This window comes from Choloepus didactylus, chromosome 9, assembly GCF_015220235.1.
Source record: "Choloepus didactylus isolate mChoDid1 chromosome 9, mChoDid1.pri, whole genome shotgun sequence".
NCBI classification, from domain to species: Eukaryota; Metazoa; Chordata; class Mammalia; order Pilosa; family Megalonychidae; genus Choloepus; species Choloepus didactylus.
This window is the reverse complement of record NC_051315.1, coordinates 91,336,903-91,350,134: the sequence shown is the minus strand read 5'-3', so window position 1 is coordinate 91,350,134 and position 13,232 is coordinate 91,336,903. Positions and strand designations below refer to the sequence as shown.

Genomic DNA, 13,232 nt, shown 5'->3' with positions numbered 1-13,232 from the left:
TAACAGAAGTTTTTCCAAGCGAAAGAACTTTTCATTTTTTATTAAATCTCAAGAAAGTGGAGGAAGGTGCTGGAATGATGAGTGTTTTGCAGTTAAGTAATGTTTATCTTCCAGAAGGGCCAAGGTCATACGTAACAATTGGCCATTAAAACTTCATCTTTAATTGATGTTTTGTCATGTCTTTTAAACTTTTCAAATCTTGCTTCTGAAGCACATAAATTATGTAGTAGTTTCTATCCCAGCTTCCTCCAAGACTTTTACTAGCGCGCCTAAAAAAATTGCAAGATTATTTTCCTAGTTCAAGGGAAAAATATGTTTAGTCATTTTAAACAATTATCAGAGGTGGGAAAGAAAGGAGTCTAGGCCAAAGAATGACCAGAAAATAAGAAATCTTACCCTCCCCCCACACATACTATTATTACCTCAATTTGAGGTTAGATTATATTAGTTTTCTGTTTTACCAAATATTTGAAGATGAGTAATTTTTTAAGGCTTAGCTTTTACTACCTTCTTCTTGGTACTCTCATTGTTCCTCCCAAAGTCAGGATACTAGGCAACAGAGTCTTGTGTGGTAGAAGGATTCTGCTGGTCATAGGTTAAAAAAATGAATATATAGTCCGAATCTTATGGAAGCTTTGCTTTGCTGCATCTGCCTACTTCATTATCTAATTCCTGTCATCATCCTGCTTGTATTCTTTATTAAATCTTCACTCAGTCTTGATGTTGATTTTGCAAAGCAGCCTTTCCAAAATGGGCAACAGAACATGACAGTTTTATTTTTCCTTCTTTTTAAAGTGTTGTTGACTACTTTCATTATTATTGTTGTTAACCCGATCATCTGACCTTAATGAGCACTTATTGTATATTGACCAGACTTCCTAGATTATTTATTACTCATCTAAACTTTATAACAAATCTGAAAACTAGACATTTTTATAATAGTTTTTCAGATGAGAAAACAGAGGCTTAAAAATGTTAAGTAACTTACTGAAGATCATGTGGCTCAAAATGGTGGAACCAGGATTTTTGCCTAGGTTTATCTAACTTCATAGAGCACATGATCTTAACCACTCTGCCATCCTTCTTCCCTTACTGATGTGTATGCCAGTCCAGACAAATGGTACTTTAGTAGCAGTAGTAGCAGGGGCCCTCCTTTTTGAAACATTCATAGAATAGATAAGGCCTCAAGGCCAAGGAACTTGCCAATTCATGTACCTTATTTCCCCCTCTCTGGGCTTTGCTCTGCAGAAGTATGACAGGTACCATTACCTAAGGGAGAAGGTTGTTGGGGGCACCCAAGTTGAAAAGTTTAATCCTACTCTGTCTGCTCTTGTAGGATTACTGTCCTGCCCTGTTATTACAAAGGCCTTGAAACACTTCTGGATTCTCTCTAGTAACAAGCTAAGTCTGGGAAATTGCCTTCCTACTGGCCCAGCTCTTCAAAGCTGCCTTGATAGGAATGAAGAGTATATGGTGAAGTCAGGGATGGAAAATATTGACTATGAGGATACCAAGTAAATTTGATATTATTGGCCAAAAATTATATTTAAGAGGAGACATACTACCCTGCTTTGGTCTGAATAGATGGCAGGTTCCTCTCTTCCCTCCTACAATGCTCCCTTTGCGTAATTACTAGCAGTGAGCTCAAATTCAGCTTGACGTACATACTCACAGGACCCAATCATCTATGACCTGGCACTAGATTCACTTAGCTTTGCAGAAGGATACAGGGAACAAACAGCATTGTAGTAAGGTAGTATCAGTGAGAGTCCTTGTACCAGCTGTGGGGTCATTAATTGGTTCATCAAATGACAACTTAGTTGTAAGGGAACAAGACTATGGAGGTGGGTACAAAAATACCCTAACGTAGGCAAGCCACATGGTCTACAGATACCAGTAGCTTGAAACATCCCTTGAACTTAGCATCTAGTTTTCTTCAAAGAACATTCTCAGTTACAAGTGTTATACTGCATGCAGGGAAGCCAAAATACTTTGCTTCCTAAGAAGTATTTATAGTCTACTCACAGTTCAGAACAGTCCAGAAATAGTTCACCAATCAAGGGACATTTTTTCAATAAATGTTGCCTGATGTCACAGCTGACGTTCCACATTTATCGTAACCCAGTATGTTTCTAGGTAAACAGTGCAAAAAGAAGGTAAGCCCAAAGATTTTCTCATAAAGAGAGAAAAAAGGATTTTGTTTACCCTCTCTTCCACCCCCAGTATAGATTTTAAGTGGAAAGATGTTTGGTAGTAGGAGTGAAAAAATTATAGTTCTTAACTTAGAGGTTTGGAGGCAGGAGTGCAGTGGGAGAACAGAGGAGAGGCTTTTGACCTAAATGCTTTTGAAAACTTTTCATCATCTAGTTTTTACTAAATAGGTATCACCTTCTTATTAGGGAGCAGCACTTTTGATTCTAGAAAGTTGAAGGGCTAGGATGGAACCCAGAGAAAAGATAGCTCTCTAGGCTCAAGAATGTGAGGTGAAGGAAATGGAAACTTTGCTTCTACATTGTTCAGTCCTGTTCACCAGGCTGGGAGGGAACAGGCATTTGGCATACATTTTGAAGAATAATAAAAATCAGTCACTTCACTGGAATTTTCCTTGAGTTGCTCCTCAGAAGCTTTAAAATGACAGAGAGTGGTGTAGGAGGTTGAGTAGTACCAAAAGGCAGGAATATCATCAAGGATGTGGGGAAGGGGCTTCATATTTGCTGGACCATTTGCCTATTATCTCTTCCAAAGTAGAATTACTCATGTACTCCATTCATCATAAGACTTATTTTGCCATAACACTTGAAAACAGGTAGCAGTCAGAGCCTGAAAGTTTGTGTATTACCAAAGGTAATCAGATACCATGGAAACATTTCCTGTCAGTAACTGGAAATAGGAGGATGTTGACATGTGAGAAGAATCCATTTGTACCATAGAGTTAAAAGTCTTTAATTCCAAAATTTCAGTCAACTTATGTCAAAAAAGCATACTGCTAAATGGATTTTGAAAATACAGAATTCTACATAATAGTTTATAATAAAAATTAATGGATATTATAAAACAAGATCATATCCAATTCCAGCAAGCCTATAAATATGAATAGATTATTACCAGTTGCTTTATTATTAAGCCCAAGGATTCTTTTGTGTTTATTTTAGAACTTTACCTTTTGACAAGTTGGTCCAGAGGGCAGCTGAAGAAAAGCATAAAGAATTCTTTATTTCAGAGGTAATTGTTTTTGACATATTTTCTTTAGAAAGCATTAATCTCTATATGCTAAATACATTTGGTTATAAAAGAACATTAGATCTGTAAGAGCTGTAGTTTTCTCTGATAGCCATTCTTAAGGTCTGGTTGGATGTACCATATATCCTAGTTCTGCCCTTCATTAACTCTCAAACCCTGGCTAAATTATTTTTTTATGCCTCGGTATACTAGGCTATAAAATGGGGTAATAACAATACCTACTTTAAAAGGTTTTTGTGAGGTTTAATTAAATAAAATCTGTCAAGTAGTTTGCACAATGCCTGGCACATAGAAACTACTCATTAAATGTTAACTACTAATATATCTTTTGAAGATGCACTGGTCTCGTATGCCAAGTTCAAATGCTAAGCGCTTTATTTTTGTATCTTATTGACTGTTAGTTTCCTTATTTTATTACTGTCCATTATTATTAACGTGATTTCTGCTATAACATGATTGTTTTGGATTAAATGCATCTACTAAGTTCCCCTTTCCAAATAAAAACACATTCATGGGTAGAACTTCAGCATATCTTTTTAAGGAATACAGTTCAACCCGTAACAAGGAGTAAAGTCTGAGACTTACACAAAGTCTCAGAATAAGGTGAACATAGACTATCAGTTCATTTCTCCAGGAAGCAGATGCTGAGATGGAATTAGTACAAAAGGTTTATTGGGGAGAATACTTACGAAAGGAAAAGGGAGGGAGCAGGATTGGGTAGGGGAGCCATCAGAGAGCAATACGTATCTGACAGTCTCTGCCTGCCCAAAAGGGAGCTTGTGAGCAAAGACTGCCTAGTAGAGGAGTCCTGTGTTTGGTGGAAATGTCTAGGCCTTTTATCATCATGCTGAATCATTGTTGGGACCATCCCAAGAAAAGTATGACCTTGGTTCAAAGGCTTATTCGCATCTGAAGGAGTTAACAGTTGGCAGCTCTAAGCTAATCACACTCCTTTCCACTGAGCCGCAAGTCCTTTCTTTAAGGGGGAATCTGAGTAGTTTATCTTTGTGTCTGCCACATGAACTTATTTTGAAAATCCTGCAACATTTGAACTTGCAGAAAACCCGTAGAGGTTTGAAGAAGATACTTTGAAATGATTTAGCCAGTAGTAAATTTATAGAACTTTTCTGATAGGCTATTAGCTAAAAGTAAAAAACAGTGAATCTGAGAGTTTAAATTCCTGATCATAGATTAATAATAAGTTGTTAATCTAAGTAAGGTATATTTTGAAGTGTGGGTTATAATGGTCACTGTTAGCATAAATGAGGCAGAATTCTTGGGTTGAATTGTCCATTTGCCTGACTTGGTATATCTCAGATCTCTACCTCTTATAGGAAATGGAGGCAAGAATGAATATTTTATGTTTCCAAGTTTTCTATTATAGCTATTCAGTGAAGTATAACTGATAATTGTTTAAATGTATCAATCTAAATTTACTACTATAAAGTGATATCTAATTCATTACATAAGCTCTTATGGATTTGGCTTGAAAATTTATATGATCTGGCATAGGCTTAGCTTGATAAAATGCAGTGTTTTAGATTTTTTTAAATTAAAATGCAAGGCATTTTATTGATTTCTTATTCTATATGTGTATTATATTAAAAAAGTTTGTTGTTGCCCCTCAACAATACTTTGAGATCATGTGTGCTATACATATGGGAATTCCTTTATAAATAGTCTTAAGACATTGTTAAAGAGTCTAAATAATTTGTGGTATAAAGTATAAATTAAGCATTGTGGCTTTAGATGTGGTAGGTATGTGATGCCTTTAAAATTTATTTTACTTAATGTTTTGTGGATCCAGTCATTAGAAACAACAAATAAAGGCATTTCTTTATATGGCCACCAGAAAGCATTAAAAGAAATGGTAAAATAACTGAAATTTTTTTAGAAAACAACTTGATTGGGTTACATTTTAAGCCTTGTTTCCTTCCTTCTTTATTTCTTAATATTTTAAAATGAATGCTGATGCTATTTTTCTTTGGGATGTTTAAGGATGAGAAGTACTACTTACGGTCACTTGGGGAAGATCCTAGAAAGGTAAGAATTCTGAATGTAAAAAAATTGCTTAAAACCTAAATGGATGTATATAAGTTTACTGGCACTGTAATTTTTACACTGACATACAACCTGTTTTATCCTTCTCCAATTTTGTCTCAGTAATTTGTGTCCCTGAATAAGAATTAAGATAATTAAAAGTTGATTACTTCATTTTCAGGTAGAACCATAGAATCTTAGTGTTTAAAGGCATCTGCTCTCATCTCCATACAATTAAGAAATCCCTTCTGCATATTTTACAGATGGCCATTCAACTTATAAAATTCTAATATAAAATAATTATTTAAAATCCTGAATTATTTGTTGTATAGGCTTTGACATGTATTCAAGAGTCAAATTAATATAGCTACAATGTCCAATGTCAAGGAGTAGTCTTTAAAATAGTACAAGTAAAATTTTATTTTTCCCCTCTGTGTCAGCATTTAATTCTTAACCTTCTACCTTTTATCCTCTTCCCTCAGTAGAACCCACAGGTTAGACTTCTTTGATGATGTTTTAAGTTTTTGACTTACAATACTTAATAGAGTAGATAATAAATGTATAATTCTTGCTTAAAGTAAGAACTTTTATATTAATGAATCATATTGAGCTTAACATTAGTGATAGTCTGCAATTGCTATAAACTCTGTTATTCTTTCATTTGAAAGATCATGTGTTGGCAGATGGGTTTTCATATCATAGTATTTTAAAGTAGTGAACCAAGTACTTCCCACTCCCACTCCTCCTTAATATTATGGGGTCTGTGGCAGCCTTGGATAAGATAAGCATTATGATAATATTGTGTTTATTATTAAAATTCTTTCCTGATACTGTTTTTTATCTAAATTTTTATTATGGTATTTCTCTCAATGCAGGATGTTGCAGATATCAGAAAACAGTTTCCATTATTGGAAGGAGATATTAAGTTTCCACAATTCTTCAAAGAAGAACAGTTCTTTTCCAGTGTTTTTCGAATTAGCTCACCAGGATTACAACTTTGGACCCACTATGATGTATGTTACAAAATGTGAACTCTAAAGCTAGAGTAGATTTTTAGCATTTATGGATTTAACATTCATGGTTTCAGCTTTTTGTGGGCTATCCTAAAGATCTTGGGCATGTAATTTGCTGAAAACACAAGTTTTGAAATGAGGTGCTCTGCAAGGCAGTGATGTGAGAGTGAATTATTCAGCTAGTACCTAAACCTAGTTAGTTCCTCACATTTGTATTTCTCTGTGGTCTTATTCTTGATTCATCATGTATATACTAAGTTTTATGAAGTGGGTTTTTTTTTAGTGAAAAAATGGCCACTAGATGAGGGGGTGGAAATTATGAAAGTGGAAAAACTGGTAAATTTATAGTATGAGAATATATGAGTGATACACATGACTTTGGATGGAATTCTTAGGAGAAAGGCAGAAGCTTATAGAGATCCATTCCTAATTACAAGAATTTGGGGATATTTGAAGGTCTTAGGATATATATCCCTTAATAAAATGTTAAGTGTCTATTTGTAGAGTGGCAAGATACATAGAGTATTGATCTTGATTATTTATTCTATGGTGTTGTAATTTTATTTGCTTTTATATATATATGTTTTTAAATCATTAAAAATGTTAGTTTCTTATATAATGTGTGGGGTGTGGAGACATTTAGCAAGCTAAGATGACATCTAATAGGTTTCCAAAAATAAAAGAAATTTTTTTTAAAGTTCTAAGTCAAACTATATTATATCATATATGTATATTTTATAATTTACCTGAGGACCTCTTGGGAGGAGTTTAACATGCTAGCAATAATTTAGTGAGACAGACACAATTTTAACACATTGGTTTTTAAAGAGGTCTTACATGAAGGATGTAACAAGAAAATGATGTGATAAGTGAAATACATTTTTAACTGTATTCTGTGACTGTTATAAATTTTAATATCCCTTTTGCTTGAGTTTTAATGAAATATAATATATAAACTTTTCTTAAATATCAAAGGAACAGTAGTTATAACTACAGAGTTAAAGTTACATAAGAGCTAGTGCTAAAAGGAGAAAGCTTAGGTAGAAGTGATATGTAAATAATCATGAATATGTCCTGCTATAGTATGTATTTTGATTCCTTAGCTAAGAATTAAATGTCTCTGCCTTTTAACATTTTTCACAGTCCGCACCAAGAAAATATATCCTTGCATACACAGGGAAAGTCATGATTGTCCCTTTAATAAGTATATTAAGAACATTTGCCAGATTGTATTACTTTAGAAATAATTTGGGGATCAAGACTTCTATAACTAAACTATGATTGGCTATATATTAAAAGGCTTTAGCATTGGTAGCAGTAGTACCTTTTATTTTCCCAGTACCTAATTTTCCACATGCTTTCAATCTGTTGTCTGTTGAACCTTACAGCATTCCTTGACAGATAAATAAAATAAATATTAACCAAGGGGAGCCTCATATAGGTTTATCTACCCTCACTTCTGGTTCATGGTAGGGCAAGGGCAAACAGTTTCTGACTCGTTTTCTTAATGACTTGCCATTCCTTTCAGTTTTAAGGCAGTCTTGCAGAAATGTCTTTACTAAAGGCACAGTTGTATGTGGAATACGAACGTTTTCATTGTTAGATTAAAATATTACTAGAAGTGTTTTATGCAATGTAAGTCAAGTCATTATTGAAAAAGAGAGTATTTTATAGTTACCTGTTTTGAAATTTAGATACTGCTTATTCATAAGTTTTTGTTCTCCAGGTTATGGATAACTTCTTAATACAAGTGACAGGAAAAAAGCGTGTTGTACTATTCAGTCCTCGAGATGCTCAGTATTTATATTTATCAGGTACTTTTTCTGTTTTTAAGTTCATATTTCTGAAGTCTACTTTAATCAGGTACTCTTTCAGAAATCTCTTTATTCCCATAGAAAAACATCTTAGTAGTCCTTCCTAATTACGATGTATTGTGTTCTCCATTGTGTCTGTTATACAGGTAATGATATGCTATACAAAGAATGAGATTTTCAAGTTAATTATATTACATGGGTGTCAGTGGCCATAATTAGAGGGGGATCATTGAAAATTTTATTAGGATTTGGGAGAATAGCCATTGTTCTCACAGTGTCAGTACAGTAAGTAATTGTACAGAGAAGAATAAATTCTCAAATTGTGTTTGCTTTTTAAAAAATGTTAACTTTGCTCAATTTGTATTATCCTTTTTGGGGATTTTTCAGGTACTAAATCAGAAGTGCTAAATATAGATAATCCAGACTTCACTAAATATCCACTCTTTTCCAAGGCTAGAAGGTATGAATGTTTCCTTGAAGCTGGAGATGTGTTATTCATTCCTGGTAAGATTTCTAAACCTCAGTGATGTGTTTAAAAATCTGTATTCTGTCACTCATCCTTTGTGTGAATTTTTAGTATAAAATTTTATTTGTTACATATATCCAAGATAATTTCTGTACACAACTGTTTGTGGGTTTAAAATACACTTAGGCAAATTCTTATAAAATTAACAGAAGCAACCATATAAATATAATATTACTGTACTCTATTAAATAACATAAAGCAGAACCCTTTATATCTGGGAAAAGATTATGCCTGTTTGGTTTCTTTTTTTTTTTTTTTTTTTTTTTTTTTTTTAATTTTTTAGCTTTTTATTTTGAAATATAAGTTCACAGGAAGCTGCAAAGATAATACAGAAAGAGATCACGTGTGCCCTTCATCTAGCTTCCCCTAAGGATTAAATCTTATATAACTTTACGACAATAGCAAAGCCAGGAAGCGACATTGGTACAATGTGTATGTGTAGTTCTATGACATTTTATCATATGCGTAGATTCGTGTAACCACCATTGCAATCAAAATAAAGAACTGTTATCACCGTGAAGATCTCCCCTGCACTACCCCTTTACAGGCACACGTCCCACCCCCACCAACCCTAATTCTGGACAACCACTAATCTGTAATCCATCTCTGTAATGTTGTCATTTGGCGAATGTTATTTAAATGGAATCAAACAGTACGTGGCCTTTTGAGGCTGGCTTTTTTCCACTTAACATAATACACTTGAGATTCATCCATGTTGTTGCATGTATCAATAGTTCATTCTTGTTGTCTTCTTTAATCCTCATATTAATCCTATGAGGTAGGTATTATTATACCCATTTTACATATAAGGAGACTGAACCTGAGAACAATTAAGTTATTTGCTCATGGTCCTACAGCTCCAATGTGGCTGAGACAGGATTCAAACACAGATTGTTCTGAGTCCAAAATCCATGTTCTTTCTATTAAACCACAGTAGCTTCCATTTGTAAAAAAATATATATTTATATTTTGTCTTGTTCCAAGGCCATAAGGTTGTCTATATGAGGGAGAAGTATGGGCATTTTATTTCCTTGTAGAATAACAAAGAATGCAGGTGTCCACAAAAGTAAATATGGGCCAAAACAATCTTGAAAAAGATGAACAAAGTTGAAGGACTCACACTTCTCCATTTCAAAACTCACTTCAAAATCACAGTATTCAAGTCTGGGTCATATTGGCATAAAGACAGGCACAGAAAATCAGTGGAATAAAAATGAGAATCCAGAGATAAACTTACATTTATGGTCAATTGCTTTTTTTTTTTTTTTATCATCATTTTATTGAGATATATTCACATACCACGCAGTCATACAAAACAAATTGTACTTTCGATTGTTTACAGTACCATTACATAGTTGTACATTCATCACCTAAATCAATCCCTGACACCTTCATTAGCACACACACAAAAATAACGAGAATAATAATTAGAGTGAAAAAGAGCAATTGAAGTAAAAAAGAACACTGGGTACCTTTATCTGTTTGTTTGCTTCCCCTACTTTTCTACACATCCATCCATAAACTAGACAAAATGGAGTTTGGTCCTTATGGCATTCCCAATCCCACTGTCACCCCTCATAAGCTACATTTTTATACAACTGTCTTCGAGATTCATGGGTTCTGGGTTGTAGTTTAATAGTTTCAGGTATCCACCACCAGCTACCCCAATTCTTTAGAACCTAAAAAAGGTTGTCTAAAGTGTGCGTAAGAGTGCCCACCAGAGTGATCTCTCGGCTCGTTTTGGAATCTCTCTGCCACTGAAGCTTATTTCATTTCCTTTCACATCCCCCTTTTGGTCAAGAAGATGTTCTCCATCCCACGATGCCGGGTCTACATTCCTCCCCGGGAGTCATATTCCACGTTGCCAGGGAGATTCACTCCACTGGGTGTCTGATCCCACGTAGGGGGGAGGGCAGTGATTTCACCTTTCAAGTTGGCTTAGCCAGAGAGACAGGGCCACATCTGAGCAACAAAGAGGCATTCAGGAGGAGACTCTTAGGCACAAATACAGGGAGGCCTAGCCTCTCCTTTGCAGCAATGTTTGGTTTCTTTAAATAATTTTATTTCTAAAATATTTGCATATATTTTTCAAAGCCAGATTAGAGATTTTATTAAATATCAAAATTTTATAATTTCAACACCTATGGTATCTTTTGAGTGCATTATTTTTCTATACACAGTCTGACTTAGTGTCACTTAATTTCTTCATATAATGAATAAGCATTAGTTTGAAAGTCCATAAAATTTCCATGTGGTTCATAACCAGAGCAAAGTAATTGACATCTGTAATATTCAAAAGTGAACCCCTGAAAATCATTAAAATCATAATTAAGTTTAAAGGGGTACATTGATAAATTCTATTTTTATAGTTGTATTTCACATTTCTGAATTACTAATAATCATTAATACCACTTTTTGCGCTAGAAGTAACTAAAATAAGTATTACTAAAAATATCTTATTTGTGGCTAATTTTTAAGTTCCTTGAGGATAAGGTGTCCCGGCCGGCGGGACGTTCAACGGAGGGCTCCAAGTCCCTGTGAGGGAGGAATGGTATGGGACAAGAGACACGACAAGACAGGTTTCTGATCAAGCTGCAAAACTTTATTGAACTTTATTGAAGAGGCAGGGTATATATACTCTAAGGTAGAGGGAGTGGCTAGTACGAACGGGTGACGGCCTAGGATTGGTGGCTGCAAAGGCGGGTGGCGGTCTAGGATTGGCTGCTGCTGTTGCTAGGGCGGATGGCAGATGTAAGGCTAGCACAGGATTGGTGGCTACTGTTGCTGGGGTAGAAGGCAGGTAGTAAAGCTAGCACTTTAGGCGCGAATCTTAGGCGCGAACGGCTATCACTTCCGTAGAAGGCTGAGGGCAACTTAAGCCGCTATTGCATCAGCCCTAGCGGTCATGTTGCATATCTCCCGCATCACTGAGGGTGGATTTTATACATGCTACCTTAATCGTCCCCAACAATAAGGAAATCATGTTTTATTAATCTGTATTCCCTAAAGAGCCTGCTACAATGTCCTTCATAAAGTTAATAGTCTACAAAAGTTTGATACTTTGACTTAAATTTATTGAAAACAACCATTAACCTTTAAATGGCAGGGACATTTTTAAAATTTATATTTAAATTTTTGGTTTTAATATCTTTGGAGCATGGTAAGGATGGTGCAATGTTTCTTCTGTGCACAACTTTAAAAAAGCAAAAAAACACACAAAAACCCACACACTAAACATTTGCATACATTTTGAAACAAAAGCAAAAGCCCCAACTTTGTATTTAAATTTAACAGAATTGTTGGCTTTTTGCCCCTATTGTATTGAATAAGTTAAAAAAAAAAAGATTCTGAGAGGAAAAGTATAAAACCATGTTTGAAAATTGGTTTTGCAAAATCAAAATATTTAAAGGTTGTTTTTCCTAGGATACACTTAGAATGAGTTTGTTTCTAAATTTTAGCATCTTGTAAATCTTCCTTTCTTCAGTTCACAAGATTAAATGTTTTTTTGACATCCTACTATTTCGTCTTTGTTATATTGTGGTGTTACTTTAGTATTCCTGCAGTACCAGTATTTTGAAAATATTTAGATTCAATTGAAAACTAAGAAACTTTCTAGTTTATTTTTAAAATTAGCTAGCTATATAATATAAAACTAGTAAGTTTTATCCTTCCACCACCATATTTTTTACTTCAGTTTTATATATTTATTGTAAATGAGCTGAAAGAAATCTTAAGACCATTATAATTGCATCAGAAATATAAAACTAAAAGAGGCTACAATGAATGCAAACATAAGCAAGCTAGAAAACCACATTGCAGCTTGAATAGGAAGTCTTTGAGAACACAAGTACAGGATTGCTGTACTGAATCAGAAAAGGTCAGAGATACTCTTCAAATAATTGAAATGTTCTGTGTCCAAAAAAATATATACACTTTTGATGTGGTTGCATGATTCAGGAAGTGCAACCAATTAACACAAACCACAGCCCCAAATTAGAGAGCTCCAAAACAAACATAACTTTATTGTCTTTCAAGTTAAAAGGAAAAATTGCTATTTCTAAAGGTTTTTAAAGTTAGAGTTGTGCTATTGACACTTTAAATTGGTTGGCAATTCACAAAAGTTAAAAGGATTCTGTTAAAAGCTTGGGCTGTGCTAACGAAAGAATCTGGTTTTAAGGATTATTTCTTACACTGGTTATATGCAATTCGTGATATTTTACTGACATTTTGTTGTTTTTTTTTTTAACTGTAGGTTTTATTTTTAACTTTTTTTTTTTTTTTAAACTTTCTCCAGCTTTATGGTTCCATAACGTAATTTCTGAAGAGTTTGGAGTGGGAGTGAATGTCTTTTGGAAGCATCTTCCTTCTGAATGCTATGATAAGACAGATACGTATGGAAACAAAGATCCTACAGCAGCAGCAAGAGCCGCACAAATTTTGGACAGAGCCCTAAAAACACTGGCTGAATTACCAGAGGAATACAGGGACTTCTATGCACGGCGAATGGTCTTGCACATTCAAGACAAAGCCTACAGCAAGAACTTTGAGTAAATAATGTGGTATAGTGAATATAAACTTTATAATAAAATTCAACTCAAA

The 13,232-nt window shown here is 34.3% G+C and overlaps 1 protein-coding gene across 1 annotated transcript in view; it reads left to right on the top strand.

The window, feature by feature from the left end:
- Positions 1-13,232, top strand: part of TYW5 (tRNA-yW synthesizing protein 5) — a 17,470-nt gene extending 4,238 nt beyond the window's left edge. The window contains exons 3-8 of the mRNA XM_037849947.1: positions 3,153-3,222; positions 5,239-5,283; positions 6,156-6,293; positions 8,020-8,107; positions 8,495-8,611; positions 12,928-13,232. Of these exons, the coding sequence (XP_037705875.1) occupies positions 3,153-3,222; positions 5,239-5,283; positions 6,156-6,293; positions 8,020-8,107; positions 8,495-8,611; positions 12,928-13,184 (715 nt within the window). The 3' untranslated portion in view covers positions 13,185-13,232. The remainder of the gene's footprint in view (positions 1-3,152; positions 3,223-5,238; positions 5,284-6,155; positions 6,294-8,019; positions 8,108-8,494; positions 8,612-12,927) is intronic.